Genomic DNA, 27,888 nt, shown 5'->3' on the forward strand with positions numbered 1-27,888 from the left:
ATATAAACATATACAGATATCACAGGTATAGATACAGATATTACAGTGATATAAACATATACAGATATCACAGGTATAGATACAGATATTACAGTGATATAAACATACAGATATCACAGATATAGATACAGATATTACAGTTATATAAACATATACAGATATCACAGATATAGATACAGATATTACAGTTATATAAACATACAGATATCACAGATATAGATACAGATATTACAGTTATATAAACATACAGATATCACAGATATAGATACAGATATTACAGTTATATAAACATATACAGATATCACAGGTATAGATACAGATATTACAGTTATATAAACATACAGATATCACAGATATAGATACAGATATTACAGTTATATAAACATATACAGATATCACAGGTATAGATACAGATATTACAGTGATATAAACATATACAGATATCACAGGTATAGATACAGATATTACAGTTATATAAACATATACAGATATCACAGATATAGATACAGATATTACAGTTATATGAATGTATTGAACTTTATAAACAGATATATGACTGCAGTTCTCCTGTGTGTCCAGTGGAGGCACTGTACAACTATGAGGCCTCCAAACCTGACGACCTGTCATTCGCTGAGGGCGACATCATCTACATGACTCACCGCCATGACGACGGCTGGTGTGAGGGGGTTCTTAATGGCAACGAGGGCTTCTTCCCTGAAAACTATGTCCAATCATGTGGTTAGACTGAAGCCCCGCCCCCATCCTTCTATTTTCTTGTTTGGATAACTGTTGCCAGGGAGATTTTACAGTCAATGTTAATGAACGATCGTCCTCTCTGCTGCCCCACAGAGGAGGACTATGGTAACTACACATCTGAGTTTAAACGACAGTAAAGAGTTAAAGAACAAACCAAACCTCAGTCACAGTGTTTCTACAGGAAACGTTATATTCAACAATGATACAGCAACAATCAGTAATCAAACAAATATAAACATGCAGAGTAAAGAAACTAATAAATGACATTGTTACAAACAGTTACTGCATTTTGACTCCAGATCAATTCATCTGATTGATTATTGAACTTTCTGTAAATCTCATCATAGCTGAAACAGTGAGTCGATTCATCAAACAGAAAATTTATTTTCAACCCATTTCATAAATCCATTAATCCTTTAAGTCATTTTTTTACTAAAATGCCGAAAAAATCACTGGTCTCATCTTCTGAAATATAAATAACGTAAAGTTTTAGTAGTTTCCCGTGGATGTCATTTATTATGATCTTATGACATCATATAAACAAAACTCAGCTGATTATTGGGTGATAAAAATCATGGTTAGCTGCAGTTTTAATGCCAGTTTACTGTAGATTCAGTCATTACACCAGTTAGAATATTAGTTTGGCCAGAAAGCTGCACATATTTTAATATTGATTAACTGATTATTTTATTGTTTAAATGGAACTTTATTTGTTTGTAGAAATGCATTATCTAAAAAGAACAAACAAAAAACAATGTGAAAAGTGAAGAAGCTGAGAAGTTACAGCTTGTTACTTTAATTCAACAATAAGGTCAGATGTGTGTGTAAACCAGTTATTAAAATGTTAAACAAGTTTATTTTAAGAAGACAGAAATGAAGTTTTTATCAGTTATTTTAAAAAAATCTTTTTACTGTTTATCTTCCGTCTTGTGTTTAAGACACTGATTCTGCAGCTGTAAATATTAAATTTAGAGGTTAAAATTTTTTGTTTGATTGTCAGAACGAAGTATTAACAGAACGTCCAGTATATTTGTTTAAGACCTCAGTGTTGCTGCCCCCTGCAGGCCACAGACACAAACTACAGGCTGATGATTCAAACTGATCATTAATGACCTCATATCTTATTGTTTATAATCAATAACCACAGAGGCAGAGCTCTGACTGTCAGTAATTATCATTTAACGTGAATTATTCAAATGTAATGTCTTTATTCAGATGTTCAATAAATAAATGTTTCAGATTTAATGTTGTTCATTTTTTTATTTCTCACTCATTCATTAATTCATTCACTCACCGCTGCTGATTTATTTCAGTTATTTCCTCATTTCTGAGAATCATCTGATCAGAATTAAGTGGTCAAAGGTCAGTGTGACCTCACATGACTGAAGAAATTCATTCACTAATTCTGACAAAACTTGACACAAATGTTTAACAGGATAAAATGATGAAGGTCAAAGGTCAGCTTGACTGTGACATCATCATGCGTTAATGTCATTTCTCATGAACAGAAGGGGAGACATTTGGTCAGATACTGAATTGTTTGACTGTTTCCTTTATGACGTCATTTTACAGCTGCGCCCTCACACATGTCAGTTTGCTATCTGACTATTTGAGAAGTTCTGTAAATTATTTGGCTACATTTTGAGAACTGTGTGGATTTTTCTTCCTTGAATTTTGTCATTTTCAGCCCCTAAAAAAACTTCTGAGGCGAGAAGGGTTGGATATGTTCAGAAATAAAACTACAGTTCCATGAGATGTTGTACGGACACACACAGGACAGTGTGTAACTGATCCAAATGATTGATGACATATTTTTCATACCGGCCCTGCAGAGAACACAAGGTTTGACTGATGTTGGCCTGTCTACTCTTTGGTCTTTGAACTTTCTGGGTTTTTCTTAAACAAAAACAGTCATCATTTTATTTTCCTGAAACAGGTCTTCTTTGTTGGTGGTGCCCACACAGCATCAAGCGGGAGCGTATCTATGTTTCCCGGGTTCTATGTTTCCTGCTCAACCAAGCGGGAAACATAGAACCCTTTTTGGTTGAGTGGGGAACATAGAACCCGGTCAACATAGGGATGACCCCATCAAGCAGGTACAGGTGTGTCCCACCTGAGAGTCAGTGTGACGTGTTGGTCAATATCAGCACTGCGGGAACCGATGAGGTCAGCGCATCATGTAACATGAACACTTCCAGAGAACAGACGTCAGTTTGGGTTCACTCAGGCCGACTCTCATTAACTGAAATTAACTTAAACCCAACAGGCCTTTTCTTTTAGTCTGAGCTGCACTGACTCCGTTAGCTTTAGCACTGCATTTCAAAGTGCAATTTGTTCAGCCTTTTATTTTATTTCCTGTCAGCTCTGCTGACAGACTGCTGGCTAGCTACGTTAGCATGTGGAAACATTCTGGCCAGTGGGAAGGAGCTAACGTTAGCTAGCTCATTTGGTAGTTACAGCTGGTTATGCTGTCCCAGTGGCACATGGTGTTGCCATGGAAACATTGTGCCCACCCAGCTCACCTCAGTGAGTCAGCAGCTTAATTTTTAATTACAAACCCCTGTTAGCATTGCTTACTATGTTAGCCCCACTAGCTGTGCTAACACTGTTAACTGTGCTAACAGTCATAGATTCACAGCTCAGAGGTGAGCCGCTTACTCACCGGGGCGACCTGGGGTGACACCCGAGGGTGGGTACAGTGTTTCCATGGCAACGCTGTTGGGTTGGCACAACATTGTTAGTGGTAATGGCCAAAAAAAGCAATACTGTTAACGCTAGGTAGCTCCCACCAGACCCTGGTGGTGCACAGTGCAGAAAACTAGATAGCAGCAGCATCAAACTACAGACCGACACAGAAACACTCAAGACTAACTAACTAACTGTCATCCATCGACAGCCGCACTGTGGGGGAATGCTCGCCACCCGTGCCACCTGCGCCATGCTCGCCACACTTGCCAAACCTCTGGCACATTTTTTTGCGTGTTCTTCACAAACATCCAACACTTCAAAGATGAGGTGCATAAATATTTTTATTGTCAGTTATAAAAAAGTTTTCAAGTACAATCAGATTCAGAGTCTGTAAATACAAAATAAATAATTTAACAACAACATGATCAATAAATAAATAAATAAATAAGTAAATAAATAGAATGTCAATAAAAGCTAAGAGTCGTCTCTCACAGAGAAAAACAACGTCCTGATGGCAGAACACAACACGTGTCGCTGGAGGTTACGCAGTGGTGTCAGTGCTAAGTCGTACAGCGCCTCCCGCTGGCAACTGCAGCTCTGATGCACGCCACCAACACGTCCAACTGATGGAGGTGTCGTCTGCTCTCCTTCCTGATCAGCTCCCAGGACACAGCACTACCACCCTGTAAACACACAGAACTACAGTCAGCACTACAGTCAGAACTACAGTCAGAATGACAGTCAGTACTACAGTCAGCACTACAGTCAGAACTACAGTCAAAACTACAGTCAGTACTACAGTCAGAACTACAGTCAGTACTACAGTCAAAACTACAGTCAGTACTACAGTCAAAACTATAATCAGTACTACCGTCAGAACTACAGTCAGATTTACAGTCAACACTACAGTCAGTACTACAGTCAGCACTACAGTCAGTACTACAGTCAGAACTACAGTCAGAATGACAGTCAACACTACAGTCAGTACTACAGTCAGAACTACAGTCAGATTTACAGTCAACACTACAGTCAGTACTACAGTCAACACTACAGTCAGTACTACAGTCAGAACTACAGTCAGATTTACAGTCAACACTACAGTCAGTACTACTGTCAGCACTACAGTCAGTACTACAGTCAGAACTACAGTCAGTACTACAGTCAGAACTACAGTCAGATTTACAGTCAACACTACAGTCAGTACTACAGTCAGAACTACAGTCAGATTTACAGTCAACACTACAGTCAGTACTACAGTCAACACTACAGTCAGTACTACAGTCAGAACTACAGTCAGATTTACAGTCAACACTACAGTCAGTACTACAGTCAACACTACAGTCAGTACTACAGTCAGAACTACAGTCAGAACTACAGTCAGATTTACAGTCAACACTACAGTCAGTACTACAGTCAACACTACAGTCAGTACTACAGTCAGAACTACAGTCAGTACTACAGTCAACACTACAGTCAGTACTACAGTCAGAACTACAGTCAGTACTACAGTCAGAACTACAGTCAGAATGACAGTCAACACTACAGTCAGTACTACAGTCAGCACTACAGTCAAAACTACAGTCAGTACTACAGTCAGCACTACAGTCAGAACTACAGTCAGAATGACAGTCAGTACTACAGTCAGCACTACAGTCAGAACTACAGTCAAAACTACAGTCAGTACTACAGTCAGAACTACAGTCAGCACTACAGTCAGTACTACAGTCAACACTACAGTCAGAACTACAGTCCACACTACAGTCAGTACTACAGTCAGAACTACAGTCAGTACTACAGTCAGCACTACAGTCAGAACTACAGTCAAAACTACAGTCAGTACTATAGTCAGCACTACAGTCAGAACTACAGTCAAAACTACAGTCAGTACTACAGCCAGAACTATAGTCAGTACTACAGTCAGAACTACAGTCAGAATGACAGTCAACACTACAGTCAGTACTACAGTCAGCACTACAGTCAGAACTACAGTCAACACTACAGTCAGTACTACTGTCAGCACTACAGTCAGCACTACAGTCAGTACTACTGTCAGCACTACAGTCAGCACTACAGTCAGTACTACAGTCAGCACTACAGTCAGTACTACTGTCAGTACTACAGTCAGTACTACAGTCAGAACTACAGTCAACACTACAGTCAGTACTACTGTCAGCACTACAGTCAGCACTACAGTCAGTACTACAGTCAGAACTACAGTCAGCACTACAGTCAGCACTACAGTCAGTACTACAGTCAGAACTACAGTCAACACTACAGTCAGTACTACTGTCAGCACTACAGTCAGTACTACAGTCAGAACTACAGTCAGAACTACAGTCAACACTACAGTCAGTACTACAGTCAGCACTACAGTCAGTACTACAGTCAGCACTACAGTCAGTACTACAGTCAGTACTACAGTCAGCACTACAGTCAGTACTACAGTCAGCACTACAGTCAGGACTACAATCAGAACTACAGTACTTGTACTTACAGTGTTGTACAGAGTTCGGGTCTCCAGCCTCCTGTAGTATTTCCTCAGCCTGCTGTCTGCTCGTCTGTTGGTCAACACCTGAAGACAAAAACACAAGTCTGATTATCTGTCTGTGTTCAGTGGTAAAACCTTAAGTAAAATAAAAGGAAATGAAGCTGAACATATCAAAGGAAATGAAGTGGAAGATGTAAAAGGAAATAAAGTGGAAGATGTAAAAGGAAATGAAGTGGAAGATGTAAAAGGAAATTACGCTGAAGATGTAAAAGGAAATGAAGTGGAAGATGTAAAAGGAAATGACGCTGAAGATGTAAAAGCAAATGAAGTGAAAGATGTCAAAGGAAATGAAGTGGAAGATGTAAAAGGAAATGAAGTGAAAGATGTCAAAGGAAATGAAGTGGAAGATGTAAAAGGAAATGACGCTGAAGATGTAAAAGGAAATGAAGTGAAAGATGTCAAAGGAAATGAAGTGGAAGATTTAAAAGGAAATGAAGTGAAAGATGTCAAAGGAAATGACGCTGAACATGTAAAAGGAAATGACGCTGAAGATGTAAAAGGAAATGAAGTGAAAGATGTCAAAGGAAATGAAGTGAAAGTTGATGTGTCCATCTGTCTACTTACACAGCTGTTGAGTCCGTCCGCCTGTCTGTGAATGGTCATCAGGAAGCGTTCTGTCTTGTCTGTGTCCCAGCCAACGGAGGAGCGGTTGTCATGGAGATAGAGACCTGCAATCAGCTCCAGACTGTCTCTGATGAAAACCAGCTGGGACATCACCTGGGGACAGACAGAGGACACAGGTGTGAAGTGTAGCCCTCTGATTGGCTGACAGAGCTGATGTCATCAACACAGCTGTTTACATGTTTGTGAGTAAATGTGTCCTGAAGAATAATAATGAAGACAGTGTGGGCGTCATCACTGACAGAAGTTACAGTGTCTGACAGACAGACAGACAGACACACAGACAGACAGACATTGATTACCGTGGCATTCCGTATGCGATCGTAGAATTTGCTTGGAAAGGGAACTGGACAGTCCTGTTCGGTCAGCTGACCGCCCTGAAACACAAACAGACATCCACATGTTGGAAACATTATTTTTTTCATCATAAAACATCTGAACTGAAACATGTCCGTCATAAATATCGTTCATCATTAGAGTAAGAAACCTTATTAATAACACCTGATGTGTTTGATCACACTGTGCTGTGTCAGGTCCTGTACCAGAGTCCCGGCAGTCTGAGTCTAGTCCACACGGACCCGTGTACTCCTGAAACCGAAGTATTTCGGGCTCTGGTTTCCAAAAAAAATTTGTCCACAGTGGTGTGATAAAAAAATATGATATCCACACGATGCACATGCCAAAGCAGTAGGTGGCGATGTGACTTCTAACAGAAAAGTCATTTTAACCAACCAGAAGTCAGAGTCAATACCGGAATAGGGAAGTGCAGAAAACAAAAACAACCCAATCCATAAAAGTAGCGCGACCTAATTCAACAGCAGAGGCACCTGAACGACCAACTGCACTACCACGAGAGCAGCGACCCGGCCGGATCCAGAACCTCCGCTAACAGGCCCGTCGCTGCTGTCGTGGTAGTGTAGTTGGGGGAGCTAGCAACAGGAGCAGCCTCCTTCACTGGTCGTTGGGTCGAGCAGCTGGATATCCATAAATAAAGCATAACTGATTTGAGTAAATGCACGAGAGCAACTCTGGGTATGTAAACGGTTGGTTCTTCAGTTGGCAGTTACACCTCAAGTTAAGCTACTGAAGACCAGCAAAATGTTTTCATTTATTCTGTCAGGTGGGTAAATGTCACCCAAGCACCTTCAGATATTATCAGTGGTGTACCCTTAATAGATATCTTGTTTATATAGTTTGTATTGTGCTTCTGTAACTTAAGGTAACTGCATACGAGTGGATGCAACTGTCACTAATGCTACCGTAGTTCCTCAGGGATTTAAGCTGTTATTACTTTACTCTTGACACTCTGACCTGTGACAACACATTAGCTAAGGCTGTAAGGACTGTAACTGCTGGTAGCTGCTGTTGATTTTATTTAAATATGTTGAATTATATTTTTATGGGTTATTGTTTGGGTTATTGAGCTAAGCTAACTGACGCTAACGTCAGCTGTCACTTGTTGCCATAGCAATGGTAAACATTCACATACGGGCTAAGTGCAGAGTGCAGGATCAAGCTTCATTGTAAATATAATTAAGACATGTATTTAACACAGAATGTGGGATTTTAGTAGTTAGTAAACTTTTAGAAAAGAGCTATTTACCGTCACTCTGACGTCAAACAAGGGCGACAGGTAATAAAATACTGCAGTTATCCTGCTGGCACCGGAGTCTTCCAAAAACTTCACCCTGGACTCTGGTTTCAAAGAAACACGGTTGCGTGTGGCCAAACAGCCAAATCACATAGAATGATCCACGGTGTCAGAAGTACACGGGTCTGTGTGGACGGGAACTGTCCATTGGTCCGACATCCCATTGGTCCGACCATATTAAACCCATTGGTCCGACTATATTAAACCCATTGTTCCGACTATATTAAACCCATTGGTCCGACCATATTAAACCCATTGTTCCGACCATATTAAACCCATTGTTCCGACCATATTAAACCCATTGTTCCGACCATATTAAACCCATTGTTCCGACTATATTAAACCCATTGTTCCGACTATATTAAACCCATTGGTCCGACCATATTAAACCCATTGTTCCGACTATATTAAACCCATTGTTCCGACCATATTAAACCCATTGGTCCGACCATATTGAACCCATTGTTCCGACCATATTAAACCCATTGTTCCGACCATATTGAACCCATTGTTCCGACCATATTAAACCCATTGATCCGACCATATTAAACCCATTGGTCCGACCATATTAAACCCATTGGTCCGACCATATTAAACCCATTGTTCCGACTATATTAAACCCATTGTTCCGACTATATTAAACCCATTGATCCGACTATATTAAACCCATTGTTCCGACCATATTAAACCCATTGTTCCGACTATATTAAACCCATTGTTCCGACCATATTAAACCCATTGTTCCGACCATATTAAACCCATTGTTCCGACTATATTAAACCCATTGTTCCGACTATATTAAACCCATTGTTCCGACCATATTAAACCCATTGTTCCGACTATATTAAACCCATTGTTCCGACTATATTAAACCCATTGTTCCGACTATATTAAACCCATTGTTCCGACCATATTAAACCCATTGTTCCGACCATATTAAACCCATTGTTCCGACTATATTAAACCCATTGTTCCGACTATATTAAACCCATTGTTCCGACCATATTAAACCCATTGTTCCGACCATATTAAACCCATTGTTCCGACTATATTAAACCCATTGTTCCGACTATATTAAACCCATTGTTCCGACCATATTAAACCCATTGTTCCGACCATATTAAACCCATTGTTCCGACTATATTAAACCCATTGCTCCGACCATATTAAACCCATTGTTCCGACCATATTAAACCCATTGGTCCGACCATATTAAACCCATTGTTCCGACTATATTAAACCCATTGTTCCGACCATATTAAACCCATTGTTCCGACTATATTAAACCCATTGGTCCGACCATATTAAACCCATTGTTCCGACTATATTAAACCCATTGGTCCGACCATATTAAACCACTTGGTTAGGGTTAGGGTTAGGAAAAGATCATGGTGTGGGTTAAAATGAAAAAGAAAGTGACAAACATAAGCTGTGAGCCTGCTTCGCCTCAAGCCTTTCCCAGCTGACCCAGAGCCAGTCACGGCGCACCATCAAGGCAGAAATACGCCCGCCGGGAGCCGTTCAGCACCGCGGAGAGCTCCCCACACAACGACGACCCCAGAGTTAATAACAGGAGGTTATGGTGTTTCATTCTCTTCTCTCTATGACACTTGTATCTCGACCAGTAGCCTACTTTTGTTGCGCTTGCTGATCCTCTGTGGTACACAAATACAGTAATAATCACATGTCGGAACAGTGACATGGACCCGTGTGGACTAGGCCTCAGGGTTCAGTATCTCAGCTGTTCTCCTGGACAGATCTCAGATGTTGGACCTGAATCTGATGGAGCCACTTTCCCAGTCTTGGGGTCACAGCTCCCAGTGCTCCCAGTGCTCCCAGTGCCTCCGGTGTTCATCATTCTGATGCTCCGTTTGAACTTCAGCAGCTCGTCTTCACCATGTCTACATAACTAAATGTTAATGAGCTGCTGACACCTGATTGGCTGATTAGATATCTGTGTTGATGAGCAGTTGAACAGGTGTACCTAATAAAGTGGCTGGTAGTATTTAAAAACGTATATCAAAGAATACACTACATATGTATATGACTCCTAGAATCTCTTCAAGGACCCTGGAAGCTCCTCAAGGGTCCTTGTGTCAGTTGTACTCACCATTTGATGGAGCAGGTGCAGAGACATGTTGCTCAGGTGACCGTAGTGGCGGAGCCAATCACAGCCGAGGACAGGGGTCAGGGAGCTGCAGAGGACGACGAGCAGGACGGTCCAGCTGGTCATGATGAAGACGATGAAGACAATGATGATGAAGATAATGAAGGATACAATGAAGAGGCAGACGCTGCCGGTGGAATGTTTGTGTCTCAGTGCATACAACATGCTGCATTTAAACACACAGAGTGAAAGACTGACAGAATTTCCCACTTTCTATCTTTCTTTTCACTCTCCCTTTCCACACACACACACACACACACACACACAAACACACACACGCATACACACAGTAACATGTTACATTTACATGTTTGATTAAAAGTTTCATTAAAAGTTTTGTTAGTGAAACATTCTCAAAGTATCCAAACTGAAAGTTCACAGGATTTAAAACAGCTCATTTATTAATGTTAAATTATTATAATGTTTTATTCTTGGACCTGTGACACCTCTGAATCAACATGTACGGTTAAAAACAACAACAAACAAAACAAACAAACAAACAAACAAACAAAAAGACACTTGGACAACAAAGCACATCAGGTTGTTCTTGAGTTCAATTCCACAGTAAATGTTCTTTGTTCCTTCAGAGACATAAAATTATTAAATATCTAATTTGATTTAATTTCATAATTTTAAATCTGGTATCAGTGAAGACGTTCAGAAGATGAACAGATAACATATTGCAGATAATTAACAATAACATTAAATAATAATAATTTAAAGCTAAAGCTAAAGAATCTTATTAATGTTATGTTTATTAATGTTGAATATAAATGAGGTCGTGTTGTCCTGTGTGAGCTGACGAGGGAAGTTTTCTCTGAGGATGGAGAAGTCCCTTCACTTTCATTTTCCAAACCGGCTCGCACAGATCACACACAGGTAGTACACACCCTTTCAAAATAAAACCGGAAACGTCCTCTCTTTCCCTCTATCACAGAACAGATGTGAGTTTTCATCACTGAGCGGACAGGAAGTGGAGACTCTGACAGGAAGTGGAGACTGAGTTTAATTCAAACATGTCGGAGACGTGAAACAGGAACACCGTCAGCTCTCCTGTCTGATGTTAGTAATGTCTCGCTCTTATTTTGAAGGCACCGTCACATCCGTCCATCCTGCTTCTCTGGAGTTTGGCTCAGAGATTACGTCACCATCGGTTTTACTTTCTGGTGACAAGGAAATTGATGCTGCTGATGCAACGCTGTGATGTCATACCTGGTGATGTCATTCATGAGGTAACAACAATCAGAAAGTGAATGTGATGTCACATCAAATTAAACTTTATTGATCATCAGGATGAACATTTATCACAACAGAGGAATAAAAACAAATGATCATCAGTGAATCAATAAGAAGCTGCTGGAGACAGAAGTCACTCAGGGAGGGTCAGGGATTATCCTCTAGTCACTTAGGGATTATCCTCTAGTCACTTAGGGATTATCCTCTGGTCACTCAGGGAAGGTCAGGGATTATCCTCCAGTCACTCAGGGAGGGTCAGGGATTATCCTCCAGTCACTCAGGGAGGGTCAGGGATTATCCTCCGGTCACTCAGGGAGGGTCACGGATTATCCTGTGGTCACTCAGGGAGGGTCAGGGATTATCCTGTGGTCACTCAGGGAGGGTCAGGGATTATCCTCCGGTCACTCAGGGAGGGTCAGGGATTATCGTTTTGATTTGATTGGATGTTGTAAATGTAAAGGAGTGTCGTTGGTTTCTCTGTCCTGATATGTGTGATGCCAAATTCTTTAAATTATTAAAAATGTTCAATGTCTGAACATTTTTAAGACTTTTGGAACCATTTTAGTACCATTGAAGATTTTATTTATAGATTAATATGGATTAAGTTTCAGAGTGAACTCTGTCCTTATTTAAACTGTTTCATCAGAAGCTCATTAAACAAAAATAACATGATAAAATACATTAGTGACAAGCTCATGAAACTTTGTAAAAATAAATAAAAACACCGTTATTTACACATTAATTTTAATAAAATGGTTCGTTATATAAAAAATGTTGAATTTCTTTCTAAATATTGATAAAAAAATATAAAGTTAGTGAATAGGGACACTGTGATTGGCCAGCTGGAGATGTCGTCACTTCCATCTGTATTCTCATTAGCTACTGTAGTAGGCCCCGCCCCCCTCAGCGGAAGCGCGGTTATTCCTGTTTGTTCGATGGAGACAGAAAAGTGACGGTGAGTAAACTTCAACAAACAGTAAATTACCGGACAGCAGACAACAACATTAACACCGGGAGTCAGACAGCTTCCGGTAAATTACCGGGCAGAAGGCGGTGATTCAGCTGCAGCTTCAATTTAAACCCATAGACATATATACATAGACGCCGCATCGACTGCCTGAGCGCGTCCTCGCCGGCCGCCATCTTGGATGGGTCTCGCTTTGCCTCCACAGTGCATTCACTTCTATTGAGGAAGGAGCTGTATACACAAGTAAAATAGAATAACTCGCTGAATTTTCAACTGATTTTCACGCGGTTTGGTTTGTTACAAACGGCACACATATAGTTATGATACAGGATGCTTTCGTACATTAAAAATGCGGGTTTTCATGCTTTAATACTTTTTGCAGATAGCAACAGCATGTTATTTAGGTCACAACACAGTTATTTTATTCACCTCAACCCCAGAGTGGGATCTTTTCCTCTGCTCATCCCACCTTATTTTTCACGGAAACACAGAGGCAAAACAGAACGCAGCCAGCTTCCGTTTTTTTGTGCGACACTTCCGGTCCAGCACTCTTACCACTGTGTAAATGGGAATCGCCTTGTTGTTTACCTTGTTGAGTTTAGCTATATATATATATATATATATATATATATATATATATATATGTATATATATATATATATATGTATATATATGTATGTATATATATATATGTATATGTATGTATATATCACATTTTTCACGTCACTATATCACCGTTTAGACTAATCTGATGTTTGTAAAGTCTATAAACACAATGACTGAACAAACATTAGTATTTTCTCTGTGTGTAATTAATAATATGGTTATCGTAGATTAGCTGGGCTAACCGTTAGCTGTTAGCCGTTAACCGTGTCTGTAATAACTCACTAAACTCACAAAGTGGCCCGTGAAAAAAATATTTTCTCCAGCAAATGTCTTAGTTACAACATGATTGAGCTAACTGGAGTAGTTTCATGTCGTATCAGACAACGGGAGGCTTTTAACGGATGACGATCCTGATGTTAGCTTTGCTGCTAGTGTTAACGTTAGCTGTCCCTGTCAGCTGCAGCCACTGATGCTTTCTAGACATCGTGATTTCCCAAAACTGAATAAATACCACACATAGCAACACAAAACTGCTTTGCTAGCTCAATCATGTTGTAACGGCTGGATGGTTGATGCGTACATGCTGATTCAGGTGCTATCAGAGCCGATCCGCGCATCACTATGGCTTAATGATCAACTCAGTCAATAAAAACAACCCGTCCTGTGTTAGGAGTGTATGTCGCTGACAGAGAGAAAGAAAGAAAGAAAAGGGAAAAAAGATAGAAAAGCAGCGTACACCTCACATATTTATTTCTCATAGTTGCGCACACGTGTGGCTGGCATGCAGAAGCACCGTCTGTGTGTCTGTGTGTCGAGGGTGCGAGCCGCAGCTTCAGCTGCTCAGGTAGAGAGGCTGTGTAGCCCGGTGTGTTTTTTCACTGATTCGGTTCTGCAGGTTCTCTGCTGGTACACTGGAGACGGGGATCAAGCAGTTTGTCTCACTCGGGATAGATTGTGCTTTTTTGGTTCATAGTTTATGATTGACGTGCGATTTATTCGCGTTTAGAGGGAATAAATTTCCATTATAACGGAAACGTGGGCACAGTTATCTAACGTTATACAAAATACACAGACTAACTAACTAACTAACTAACTAACTAACTGATTGACTAACATAAACAACTGAAAATTGAAAAAAAATTAGCTTGCACCGTTAGCTCCAGTAAGGGAAAGCATGAGGGAAAGCGGCTGACCGGAAGTCACGCACAAAAAAACAGAAGTTGATCACTATTTACTTCCGTGTTTGAAAATAAGGTGGATAAAACCAGGGACAACAGCAACATGTAACAAAGGTAACGGCACATAATTTGGCTCCATTACAACTCACAACATTCACCGACAAAACAACTGTCTGATACTAAACATGTTTTCCAAACAACTACAACATGCTAACGTTATTAGCGCCAGCCTATGGCATTTTACATGGTATACATTAGCATAGCGACATTTCCTCTGCTCATATGAAGCCAGGATAAATCACACACAAGACTTAAAATGCTATTTTAGTGGAGGCTTTATTGTCTTCACAATTTATTGTTTCTTATCTGTGAAATACAAGTAAATACAAGCTTCGTCTCCATTGAGGGAAATGGTTTCAGCTTACAGAGACAGACAGGAGGTCTGCGTCACCGCGACGCTGAGCGTGAGGGTGGGCGAGTCCAACTTTCTGTCAACAACGTGGGTGTTTCGAAAACACCCCCATTTTCACAGGTAACTTAGCCTGTCCCCCTGCCGCAGGAAATAATGGATTAATCCTGGAAAGCTGTTGATGTAGCACTTTTCTTCTTATGAAAGTAACACGGCGATTATTCGACCAATGAGAATTTGGTCGGACGAGAGCATAGCGACCAAATAAGCGACTAGTCGACCAGGTGACTACAGCCCTACCAGTGTTGCTGTTGGTTGATACTGTCACGAGGGCTCATGCTAACGTTAGAATGGATGGTCCGGAGGAACAAGTCCGCCCGTCTGGAGGACGGGAACACGAAGCCCCCGGGGAAAAAATGACAAGCGTCCTGACTCTGAGTTGAACCCGCTGACCCAGACTGTGATCTGCTCCTCCGCGAGAAGAACCAGAGGGAGGGAGGCGGGGTCTGTAGCTACTTACACTGTAACACTTTACCTTTTCTCCAGTAAGCGTTAACTACAAGGGGGGCTCTTTTCAGGAAAATAGAAAACTTTTGGGAAAAATAAAAAATATTTATCCCCCCAAACAAAAACAGCCACAAATATTAAGGAATAAAGATACATGAAACTCTCAACAGAGTGTATAAATTCAAATAACACACGTTTAATTAATTCCTCCCCCCAGCGCCTACACGCACGTCATGCGTAGGCTTAAATAAATAAAAAAAAAAGGTCACATCACAAAACCAATCTCAGTCTTTACAATCCCCAAAATAAACTCACAGTCTCAACTAACGAAAAATACAATACTGTCCATTTTCAATAACTTTTAAATGTCTTTTGATTATTTTTGAGTCCGTGGCGCACGCAAACGAAACAGTCACTCATCCATGCGTGTCAAACAAAAATAGCGCAGATCCACACAGCAAAAACCGGTGAAAAAACAAAAATATGCGATTGATCGCTGTACCTCTGGTATACCAGGAAAAATATATAAAAGAAACGATCTCACCCAGGGCCCGTGCAGTCAATCAGGGAAAGTAATCCATCGGTTTGGTCCTGGGCACACGCTCCGTCCTCTGAGGTCGAGATGTCCAGCTGGGATACCGTGAAAGGATGGGTCTTTAAGGTAACCACTGATGGGTTTCTTTTTAATGGTCTTTTTAATTTACTTAATGTCCACAGCTCGTTACTTTTACTTTATATTCAGGTCCTAACGTTTAGGTCCGCCAGCTCTATTGTTCCTTTTCCTGGTCCCTTCTTCTCCGCCTCTTTTTTTTTTTTTCCTGTCTTCTCCGCCTCTTCCTCCCTAAATAATCTCGTCCATTTTTGTAAATTATCATTTTACACATAGAGAAATTTACACACACGACAGCGGATACCCCATCTTATCCTTATACATGTACAGGGAATTATTTATTTATTTTTTACATAATCGAAGACAACAATCTGTTGTTTCCCAGATATCTCCATATCTTAAATTGCATTAATTAATGATTAGGTGACTCTGTCACAACACTAGCTAATGCTAGCAGGCAGAAACAAACATCAGTGATCCATCGTCCGTTTGATAATCTGAACACAGAAGACGTCCTCCTAAAATGGACCGTGGTCAAAGTTACTATATTCTGCAATGATCCATGATCAAGGAGCTGATGGAGACAATGTTAGCTAACGAGCTAGTGCGCTAGCTTGTGGAAAAGTTCTCTACTTTTCACTTTAAAATACTGTGAGCACAAGGCTAACGTTATTTTAGTAAAAACAATCTCAAATATATATTTAACCATCTCCATATGTACGTCTAAAACTGCAGCTCTGCAACCACGGGACGCCGTAATGGTGTGTTCACACTGAACGTGATCCGAGGGTTTGACGTGGCGAGATTACAAACAAAGTCAGTGCAGAGACACAAGTAGATTTGCGCTTCAATGAAAACAATGAAAAGATATGAAATTGCGTCTACGTGCGAGTCGAAATCTTTTGACTTGAGTGAGAAGTTCGTCTGACATCATGTCACGATGGCCGTGTCAGCGTTGAGATCTAGTTGAGATCTGAGAACTCAGGCCAAAGACGCCGCAATGTCCAGATTGAATGTCTGTCCAACATCCAACCTTAAACTAACTTCAGTTTGGTGGCTGACGGCAGTGACCAGTGCTGCTGCTCTTCCTGTCTGTCCATGAGCTGTGAGTGTCCTCTGTCCCCACTGGGACATTTTCTGTTAGATGTGTTTTTAACTGGGAGAGCATTTCCTGTTTCCTGTGCAGGTGTGATGGAGGTGGACATCCTGGAGTTCAAGGTTCCCGTGGACAACAATAAGACTCTGTTTGTGTGGGACATCCAGCCGTCTCACACTGAGGACCAGATCTACGTAAGTCCACCTGGGGGTCAGGTCTATGTGAGTCCACCTGGGGATCAGGTCTATGTGAGTCTACTTGGGGGTCAGGTCTATGTGGGTCCACCTGGGGGTCAGGTCTATGTGAGTCCACCTGGGGGTCAGGTCTATGTGAGTCCACCTGGGGATCAGGTCTATGTGAGTCCACTTGGGGGTCAGGTCTATGTGAGTCCACCTGGGGATCAGGTCTATATGAGTCTACTTGGGGGTCAGGTCTATGTGAGTCCACCTGGGGGTCAGGTCTATGTGAGTCTACTTGGGGGTCAGGTCTGTGTGAGTCCACCTGGGGATCAGGTCTATGTGAGTCTACTTGGGGGTCAGGTCTATGTGAGTCCACTTGGGGGTCAGGTCTATGTGAGTCCACCTGGGGGTCAGGTCTATGTGAGTCCACTTGGGGGTCAGGTCTATGAGAGTCCACCTGGGGGTCAGGTCTATGTGAGTCCACTTGGGGGTCAGGTCTATGTGAGTCCACCTGGGGATCAGGTCTATGTGAGTCCACTTGGGGGTCAGGTCTATGTGAGTCTACGTGGGGGTCAGGTCTGTGTGAGTCCACCTGGGGATCAGGTCTATGTGAGTCTACTTGGGGATCAGGTCTATGTGAGTCCACCTGGGGGTCAGGTCTATGTGAGTCCACTTGGGGGTCAGGTCTATGTGAGTCCACCTGGGGGTCAGGTCTATGTGAGTCCACCTGGGGGTCAGGTCTATGTGAGTCCACCTGGGGATCAGGTGTATGTGAGTCCACCTGGGGATCAGGTCTATGTGAGTCCACCTGGGGGTCAGGTCTATGTGAGTCCACCTCGGGATCGGGTCTATGTGAGTCCACTTGGGGGTCAGGTCTATGTGAGTCTACTTGGGGGTCAGGTCTATGTGAGTCCACCTGGGGATCAGGTCTATGTGAGTCTACTTGGGGGTCAGGTCTATGTGAGTCTACTTGGGGGTCAGGTCTATGTGAGTCCACCTGGGGATCAGGTCTATGTGAGTCTACTTGGGGGTCAGGTCTATGTGAGTCCACCTGGGGGTCAGATCTATGTGAGTCTACCTGGTGTGTGTGTGTGTGTGTGTTGTCCTTTAGGAGGGGTTGTACAGCGTGTTTTCGTCCTACGGTCCTCTCTACCTGCTGAAGGTGTGTCCTAACGCTCCGCTCAACCCGCCTGGTTTCTACGCCCTCATCAAGTTCTACTCTGCTGCTCAGGCCTTAAAGGCTCAACGACAGACTGACGGACGCCAGCTGTTCCAGAACTCTCCACTCAAGGTCATCACCTCACACGCTATCATCACCTGCTCTTCTTCTTTTGTGGTTTATAATGAGACTTCATCACATGCTCTTCTTCTTCTGTGGTTTATAATGAGACTTCATCACATGCTCTTCTCAGGTGAGGCTGAGCTCCAAACAGACTCCTCACTTCCTATTGGACAGCAGCAGACCTCTGAGCCACGCCCGCTGCCTTGAACTGGCCAATCACTGCCTGGGATTTAATGGCTGGACCTCTGACATCATCACAGTGAGTCAGTTTACACCTTTACACACAGCTGTAAAGCCCTGTGAGGCAAATTTTGATTTGTGATATTGGGCTTTATAAATAAAATTGATTGATTGATTGAGGTGAAGTGAGACAGCAGGTGACTTCCTGTCTGTGTCTGTCTGGCACAGCTGAAGGAGCTCACCAATGAAGAAGAAGGTGAGGAGGAGGAGGAGGAGGGAGGAGGAGGAGTCAGACGGAGGAGGCTGAGATTTGGCTGTCTGCTGCAGCTGTCCTTCCCTCATCACGGTCAGGTGACCAGAGCAGCAGCCGTGGTGGAGGACAGCTTTACCTGCACAGGTGAGGACAGCTTTACCTGCACAGGTGAGGACAGCTTCACCTGCGCAGGTGAGGACAGCTTCACCTGCGCAGGTGAGGACAGCTTGACCTGCACAGGTGAGGACAGCTTTACTTGCTGCATGTGTACTCTGCAGGATTCACCTCAGCAGATCTCAGGTGATGATGTTTCCAGACAGTCTTTGTTTGGGGGGAAAAAAAAATCCATTAAAACAAATAATAAAAAATAATGACAGTTAGATTTGATTAAATGTAAATCAAAGAGTAAAGCCTGTGTGTGTGTGTGTGTGTCTGCAGGTCCAGATGTTCTGATACAGAAACGATGTCGACTACAGAAGCAGGTCAGAGAGAAGGCTCTGGTCCAGGCCTTCACTGCTGTGCTGCTCATATTACTGGGTATAAATACTCTGATTACTGTTCATATTACTGGGTATAAATACTCTGATTATTGGGTATAAAAACTCTGATTACTGATCCTGGCGTGCACAGTCGGAGCTGTGAGCTGATCTCAGACCTGTGTAAGTGACCCGTCTCTGTGTCTCTGTAGGAAATGGTAAAGTGATGGTGGAGGTGAAACAGACATCAGATCAGTTCCTACCTGAGCAGACTGAAGGAGTCCTCCAGGTAAACTCACCTGTCTTCAGCCGCCTGTGTCCAAGCTCTGATTGGTCAGTTAGAGGTTAAACATCTCATTATTGATATCTGATCAAACTCATTATTAACATCTGATCCAACTCATTATTGATATCTGATCAAACTCATTATTGACATCTGATCCAACTCATTATTAACATCTGATCCAACTCATTATTAACATCTGATCCAACTCATTATTGACATCTGATCCAACTCATTATTGACATCTGATCCAACTCATTATTAACATCTGATCCAACTCATTATTAACATCTGATCCAACTCATTATTGACATCTGATCCAACTCATTATAAACATCTGATCCAACTCATTATTGATATCTGATCAAACTCATTATTAACATCTGATCCAACTCATTATTGACATCTGATCCAACTCATTATTGACATCTGATCCAACTCATTATAAACATCTGATCCAACTCATTATTGACATCTGATCCAACTCATTATTAACATCTGATCCAACTCATTATAAACATCTGATCCAACTCATTATTGACATCTGATCCAACTCATTATAAACATCTGATCCAACTCATTATTAACATCTGATCCAACTCATTATTAACATCTGATCCAACTCATTATTAACATCTGATCCAACTCATTATTAACATCTGATCCAACTCATTATAAACATCTGATCCAACTCATTATTAACATCTGATCCAACTCATTATTGACATCTGATCCAACTCATTATAGACATCTGATCCAACTCATTATTGACATCTGATCCAACTCATTATTAACATCTGATCCAACTCATTATTGACATCTGATCCAACTCATTATAAACATCTGATCCAACTCATTATAAACATCTGATCCAACTCATTATAGACATCTGATCCAACTCATTATTAACATCTGATCCAACTCATTATTAACATCTGATCCAACTCATTATAAACATCTGATCCAACTCATTATTAACATCTGATCCAACTCATTATAAACATCTGATCCAACTCATTATTAACATCTGATCCAACTCATTATAAACATCTGATCCAACTCATTATTAACATCTGATCCAACTCATTATAAACATCTGATCCAACTCATTATAAACATCTGATCCAACTCATTATTAACATCTGATCCAACTCATTATAAACATCTGATCCAACTCATTATAAACATCTGATCCAACTCATTATTAACATCTGATCCAACTCATTATTAACATCTGATCCAACTCATTATAAACATCTGATCCAACTCATTATTAACATCTGATCCAACTCATTATAAACATCTTATCCAACTCATTATAAACATCTGATCCAACTCATTATAAACATCTGATCCAACTCATTATTGACATCTGATCCAACTCATTATTAACATCTGATCCAACTCATTATTGACATCTGATCCAACTCATTATAAACATCTGATCCAACTCATTATAAACATCTGATCCAACTCATTATAGACATCTGATCCAACTCATTATAAACATCTGATCCAACTCATTATAAACATCTGATCCAACTCATTATTAACATCTGATCCAACTCATTATAAACATCTGATCCAACTCATTATAAACATCTGATCCAACTCATTATTAACATCTGATCCAACTCATTATTAACATCTGATCCAACTCATTATAAACATCTGATCCAACTCATTATTAACATCTGATCCAACTCATTATAAACATCTTATCCAACTCATTATAAACATCTGATCCAACTCATTATTAACATCTGATCCAACTCATTATAAACATCTGATCCAACTCATTATAAACATCTGATCCAACTCATTATTGACATCTGATCCAACTCATTATTAACATCTGATCCAACTCATTATTGACATCTGATCCAACTCATTATAAACATCTGATCCAACTCATTATAAACATCTGATCCAACTCATTATAGACATCTGATCCAACTCATTATAAACATCTGATCCAACTCATTATAAACATCTGATCCAACTCATTATTGACATCTGATCCAACTCATTATAAACATCTGATCCAACTCATTATAAACATCTGATCCAACTCATTATTAACATCTGATCCAACTCATTATAAACATCTGATCCAACTCATTATTAACATCTGATCCAACTCATTATAAACATCTTATCCAACTCATTATAAACATCTGATCCAACTCATTATTAACATCTGATCCAACTCATTATAAACATCTGATCCAACTCATTATAAACATCTGATCCAACTCATTATTAACATCTGATCCAACTCATTATTAACATCTGATCCAACTCATTATTAACATCTGATCCAACTCATTATTGACATCTGATCCAACTCATTATAAACATCTGATCCAACTCATTATTGACATCTGATCCAACTCATTATTGACATCTGATCCAACTCATTATAGACATCTGATCCAACTCATTATTAACATCTGATCCAACTCATTATTAACATCTGATCCAACTCATTATAAACATCTGATCCAACTCATTATAAACATCTGATCCAACTCATTATTGACATCTGATCCAACTCATTATTAACATCTGATCCAACTCATTATAGACATCTGATCCAACTCATTATAGACATCTGATCCAACTCATTATTGACATCTGATCCAACTCATTATTGACATCTGATCCAACTCATTATAAACATCTGATCCAACTCATTATAAACATCTGATCCAACTCATTATTGACATCTGATCCAACTCATTATTAACATCTGATCCAACTCATTATAGACATCTGATCCAACTCATTATTGACATCTGATCCAACTCATTATTGACATCTGATCCAACTCATTATTAACATCTGATCCAACTCATTATTGACATCTGATCCAACTCATTATTGACATCTGATCCAACTCATTATTGACATCTGATCCAACTCATTATTGACATCTGATCCAACTCATTATTGACATCTGATCCAACTCATTATTGACATCTGATCCAACTCATTATTAACATCTGATCCAACTCATTATAGACATCTGATCCAACTCATTATTGACATCTGATCCAACTCATTATTGACATCTGATCCAACTCATTATTAACATCTGATCCAACTCATTATTGACATCTGATCCAACTCATTATTGACATCTGATCCAACTCATTATTGACATCTGATCCAACTCATTATTAACATCTGATCCAACTCATTATTGACATCTGATCCAACTCATTATTGACATCTGATCCAACTCATTATTGACATCTGATCCAACTCATTATTAACATCTGATCCAACTCATTATAAACATCTGATCCAACTCATTATTGACATCTGATCCAACTCATTATTGACATCTGATCCAACTCATTATAAACATCTGATCCAACTCATTATTGACATCTGATCCAACTCATTATTGACATCTGATCCAACTCATTATTGACATCTGATCCAACTCATTATTAACATCTGATCCAACTCATTATAAACATCTGATCCAACTCATTATTGACATCTGATCCATCTGATCCAACTCATTATTGACATCTGATCCAACTCATTATTAACATCTGATCCAACTCATTATAAACATCTGATCCAACTCATTATTGACATCTGATCCAACTCATTATAAATATCTGATCCAACTCATTATTGACATCTGATCCAACTCATTATTGACATCTGATCCAACTCATTATTAATATCTGATCCAACTCATTATTAATATCTGATCCAACTCATTATTGACATCTGATCCAACTCATTATAAACATCTGATCCAACTCATTATTAATATCTGATCCAACTCATTATTAATATCTGATCCAACTCATTATTGACATCTGATCCAACTCATTATAAACATCTGATCCAACTCATTATAAACATCTGATCCAACTCATTATTGACATTTGATCCAACTCATTATTGACATCTGATCCAACTCATTATAGACATCTGATCCAACTCATTATTAATATCTGATCCAACTCATTATTAACATCTGATCCAACTCATTATTGACATCTGATCCAACTCATTATAAATATCTGATCCAACTCATTATAAATATCTGATCCAACTCATTATTAATATCTGATCCAACTCATTATTAATATCTGATCCAACTCATTATTAACATCTGATCCAACTCATTATAAACATCTGATCCAACTCATTATTGACATTTGATCCAACTCATTATTGACATCTGATCCAACTCATTATAGACATCTGATCCAACTCATTATTAATATCTGATCCAACTCATTATTAACATCTGATCCAACTCATTATTGACATCTGATCCAACTCATTATAGACATCTGATCCAACTCATTATAAACATCTGATCCAACTCATTATTGACATCTGATCCAACTCATTATAGACATCTGATCCAACTCATTATAAACATCTGATCCAACTCATTATTAACATCTGATCCAACTCATTATTGACATCTGATCCAACTCATTATTAATATCTGATCCAACTCATTATTAACATCTGATCCAACTCATTATTGACATCTGATCCAACTCATTATAGACATCTGATCCAACTCATTATAGACATCTGATCCAACTCATTATTGACATCTGATCCAACTCATTATTAACATCTGATCCAACTCATTATTAACATCTGATCCAACTCATTATAAACATCTGATCCAACTCATTATAGACATCTGATCCAACTCATTATTGACATCTGATCCAACTCATTATAGACATCTGATCCAACTCATTATAGACATCTGATCCAACTCATTATTGACATCTGATCCAACTCATTATAGACATCTGATCCAACTCATTATAGACATCTGATCCAACTCATTATAGACATCTGATCCAACTCATTATTGACATCTGATCCAACTCATTATTAACATCTGATCCAACTCATTATTAACATCTGATCCAACTCATTATAGACATCTGATCCAACTCATTATAGACATCTGATCCAACTCATTATTGACATCTGATCCAACTCATTATAGACATCTGATCCAACTCATTATAAACATCTTATCCAACTCATTATTGACATCTGATCCAACTCATTATTGACATCTGATCCAACTCATTATTGACATCTGATCCAACTCATTATTGACATCTGATCCAACTCATTATAAACATCTGATCCAACTCATTATAGACATCTGATCCAACTCATTATTAACATCTGATCCAACTCATTATTGACATCTGATCCAACTCATTATAAACATCTGATCCAACTCATTATAAACATCTGATCCAACTCATTATAGACATCTGATCCAACTCATTATTAACATCTGATCCAACTCATTATTGACATCTGATCCAACTCATTATTGACATCTGATCCAACTCATTATAAACATCTGATCCAACTCATTATTGATATCTGATCCAACTCATTATTGACATCTGATCCAACTCATTATTGACATCTGATCCAACTCATTATAAACATCTGATCCAACTCATTATAAACATCTGATCCAACTCATTATAGACATCTGATCCAACTCATTATTAACATCTGATCCAACTCATTATTGACATCTGATCCAACTCATTATTGACATCTGATCCAACTCATTATAAACATCTGATCCAACTCATTATAGACATCTGATCCAACTCATTATTAACATCTGATCCAACTCATTATAGACATCTGATCCAACTCATTATTGACATCTGATCCAACTCATTATTAACATCTGATCCAACTCATTATTGACATCTGATCCAACTCATTATAGACATCTGATCCAACTCATTATTGACATCTGATCCAACTCATTATTAACATCTGATCCAACTCATTATTGACATCTGATCCAACTCATTATAGACATCTGATCCAACTCATTATTGACATCTGATCCAACTCATTATTGACATCTGATCCAACTCATTATTGACATCTGATCCAACTCATTATAGACATCTGATCCAACTCATTATAGACATCTGATCCAACTCATTATTAACATCTGATCCAACTCATTATTAACATCTGATCCAACTCATTATAGACATCTGATCCAACTCATTATTGACATCTGATCCAACTCATTATTAACATCTGATCCAACTCATTATTGACATCTGATCCAACTCATTATAAACATCTGATCCAACTCATTATAAACATCTGATCCAACTCATTATTGACATCTGATCCAACTCATTATTGACATCTGATCCAACTCATTATTGACATCTGATCCAACTCATTATTAATATCTGATCCAACTCATTATAAACATCTGATCCAACTCATTATTAACATCTGATCCAACTCATTATTAATATCTGATCCAACTCATTATTAACATCTTTTAATTTCTTTTTATCAAAATGATTCAACAGTTAAAATCCACACATCTGATGTCACAGATCTTTGATGATGATGATGATGATGATGATGGCTCTGTCTCCTAGGTGAAGGAGTTTTCCTGGAGTGACTTTGCTCCTGATGAAGAAGAGGGTGATGATGAAGACTGGGATCTGACTGTATCGTAGGGATTCAGAGGACATTGGGACAGACACAGGACATTGGGACAGACACAGGACATTGGGACAGACTCAGAGGACATTGGGACAGACACAGGACATTGGGACAGACTCAGAGGACATTGGGACAGACACAGGACATTGGGACAGACTCAGAACATCGGGACAGACACAGAGGACATTGGGACAGACTCAGGACATTGGGATAGACTCAGGACATTGGGACAGACTCAGAGGACATTGGGACAGACACAGAGGACATTGGGACAGACAGGACATCGGGACAGACACAGAGGACATTGGGACAGACTCAGGACATTGGGACAAACACAGAGGACATTGGGACAGACACAGAGGACATTGGGACAGGCTCAGGACATTGGGACAGACACAGGACATTGGGACAGACACAGGACATTGGGACAGACACAGAGGACATTGGGACAGACACAGGACATTGGGACAGACACAGAGGACATTGGGACAGACTCAGGACATTGGGACAGGCTCAGGACATTGGGACAGACACAGGACATTGGGACAGACACAGAGGACATTGGGACAGGCTCAGGACATTGGGACAGACACAGAGGACATTGGGACAGACTCAGGACATTGGGACAGGCTCAGGACATTGGGACAGACACAGAGGACATTGGGACAGGCTCAGGACATTGGGACAGACACAGGACATTGGGACAGACTCAGAGGACATTGGGACAGACACAGAGGACATTGGGACAGACACAGAGGACATTGGGACAGGCTCAGGACATTAGGACAGACACAGGACATTGGGACAGACTCAAGAGGACATTGGGACAGACACAGGACATTGGGACAGACACAGAGGACATTGGGACAGGCTCAGGACATTGGGACAGGCTCAGGACATTGGGACAGACACAGGACATTGGGACAGACTCAGAGGACATTGGGACAGACACAGGACATTGGGACAGACTCAGAGGACATTGGGACAGACACAGAGGACATTGGGACAGGCTCAGGACATTGGGACAGACACAGGACATTGGGACAGACAGAGAGGACATTGGGACAGACACAGGACATTGGGACAGACAGAGAGGACATTGGGACAGACACAGGACATTGGGACAGACACAGAGGACATTGGGACAGACTCAGGACATTGGGACAGGCTCAGGACATTGGGACAGACACAGGACATTGGGACAGACACAGAGGACATTGGGACAGGCTCAGGACATTGGGACAGACACAGAGGACATTGGGACAGACTCAGGACATTGGGACAGGCTCAGGACATTGGGACAGACACAGAGGACATTGGGACAGGCTCAGGACATTGGGACAGACACAGGACATTGGGACAGACTCAGAGGACATTGGGACAGACACAGAGGACATTGGGACAGACACAGAGGACATTGGGACAGGCTCAGGACATTAGGACAGACACAGGACATTGGGACAGACTCAAGAGGACATTGGGACAGACACAGGACATTGGGACAGACACAGAGGACATTGGGACAGGCTCAGGACATTGGGACAGGCTCAGGACATTGGGACAGACACAGGACATTGGGACAGACACAGGACATTGGGACAGACTCAGAGGACATTGGGACAGACACAGAGGACATTGGGACAGGCTCAGGACATTGGGACAGACACAGGACA

The 27,888-nt window shown here is 40.4% G+C and overlaps 3 protein-coding genes across 7 annotated transcripts in view; 2 read left to right on the top strand and 1 right to left on the bottom strand.

Moving 5' to 3' along the window:
• abi3a (ABI family, member 3a) overlaps positions 1 to 2,001 on the top strand; it is a 50,874-nt gene extending 48,873 nt beyond the window's left edge. For 2 of the 3 annotated variants that reach the window (XM_078161721.1, XM_078161723.1), the window contains one exon: positions 580 to 2,001. In XM_078161721.1, coding sequence (XP_078017847.1) covers positions 580 to 743 — 164 coding nt within the window. In that variant the 3' untranslated portion in view covers positions 744 to 2,001. Of the gene's footprint in view, positions 1 to 548 lie in introns of all 3 variants that reach the window. The other variant, XM_078161722.1, reaches the window with a different exon arrangement.
• A 1,911-nt stretch (positions 2,002 to 3,912) lies between these two features.
• Positions 3,913 to 10,557, bottom strand: ifnphi1 (interferon phi 1). The gene is made up of 5 exons (XM_033645367.2): positions 10,375 to 10,557; positions 6,916 to 6,990; positions 6,557 to 6,709; positions 5,939 to 6,016; positions 3,913 to 4,127 (listed from the first exon to the last, which is right to left on the bottom strand). The coding sequence occupies exons 1-5, from the start codon at positions 10,495 to 10,497 to the stop codon at positions 4,005 to 4,007; spliced, it is 552 nt and encodes a 183-aa protein (XP_033501258.1). The 5' UTR covers positions 10,498 to 10,557; the 3' UTR covers positions 3,913 to 4,004.
• A 2,008-nt stretch (positions 10,558 to 12,565) lies between these two features.
• rdm1 (RAD52 motif containing 1) lies at positions 12,566 to 27,599 on the top strand. Of its 3 annotated transcripts, none has more exons than XM_078161456.1 (8): positions 12,566 to 12,622; positions 17,131 to 17,234; positions 18,331 to 18,510; positions 18,632 to 18,760; positions 18,910 to 19,078; positions 19,373 to 19,471; positions 19,623 to 19,699; positions 26,149 to 27,599. In XM_078161456.1, exons 2-8 carry the CDS (start codon positions 17,136 to 17,138, stop codon positions 26,227 to 26,229), a joined length of 834 nt encoding a protein of 277 aa, XP_078017582.1. In that variant the 5' UTR covers positions 12,566 to 12,622; positions 17,131 to 17,135; the 3' UTR covers positions 26,230 to 27,599. The 3 variants fall into 3 exon arrangements, with proteins under 3 accessions (XP_078017582.1, XP_078017580.1, XP_078017581.1); XM_078161454.1 differs by having other exon boundaries at positions 18,910 to 19,174; positions 26,149 to 26,370; XM_078161455.1 differs by having other exon boundaries at positions 18,910 to 19,174; positions 19,623 to 19,743; positions 26,149 to 26,302.
• The last annotated feature ends 289 nt before the right edge of the window (positions 27,600 to 27,888 follow it).

The sequence above is a fragment of the Epinephelus lanceolatus genome, chromosome 18 (assembly GCF_041903045.1).
Source record: "Epinephelus lanceolatus isolate andai-2023 chromosome 18, ASM4190304v1, whole genome shotgun sequence".
NCBI classification, from domain to species: domain Eukaryota; kingdom Metazoa; phylum Chordata; class Actinopteri; order Perciformes; family Serranidae; genus Epinephelus; species Epinephelus lanceolatus.

Excerpts from the sequence above, each read along its gene's own strand:
- ifnphi1 (XM_033645367.2), bottom strand. The coding sequence starts at position 10,497 with ATGACCAGCTGGACCGTCCTGCTCGTCGTCCTCTGCAGCTCCCTGACC. Across the intron at positions 6,991-10,374 it reads TGCACCTGCTCCATCAAATG|GGCGGTCAGCTGACCGAACA; the intron begins GTGAGTACAACT and ends TTTGTGTTTCAG. Across the intron at positions 6,710-6,915 it reads ATCGCATACGGAATGCCACG|GTGATGTCCCAGCTGGTTTT; the intron begins GTAATCAATGTC and ends GTCTGTCCCCAG.
- rdm1 (XM_078161454.1), top strand. The coding sequence starts at position 17,136 with ATGGAGGTGGACATCCTGGAGTTCAAGGTTCCCGTGGACAACAATAAG. Across the intron at positions 17,235-18,330 it reads ACACTGAGGACCAGATCTAC|GAGGGGTTGTACAGCGTGTT; the intron begins GTAAGTCCACCT and ends GTTGTCCTTTAG. Across the intron at positions 18,511-18,631 it reads TCCAGAACTCTCCACTCAAG|GTGAGGCTGAGCTCCAAACA; the intron begins GTCATCACCTCA and ends TGCTCTTCTCAG.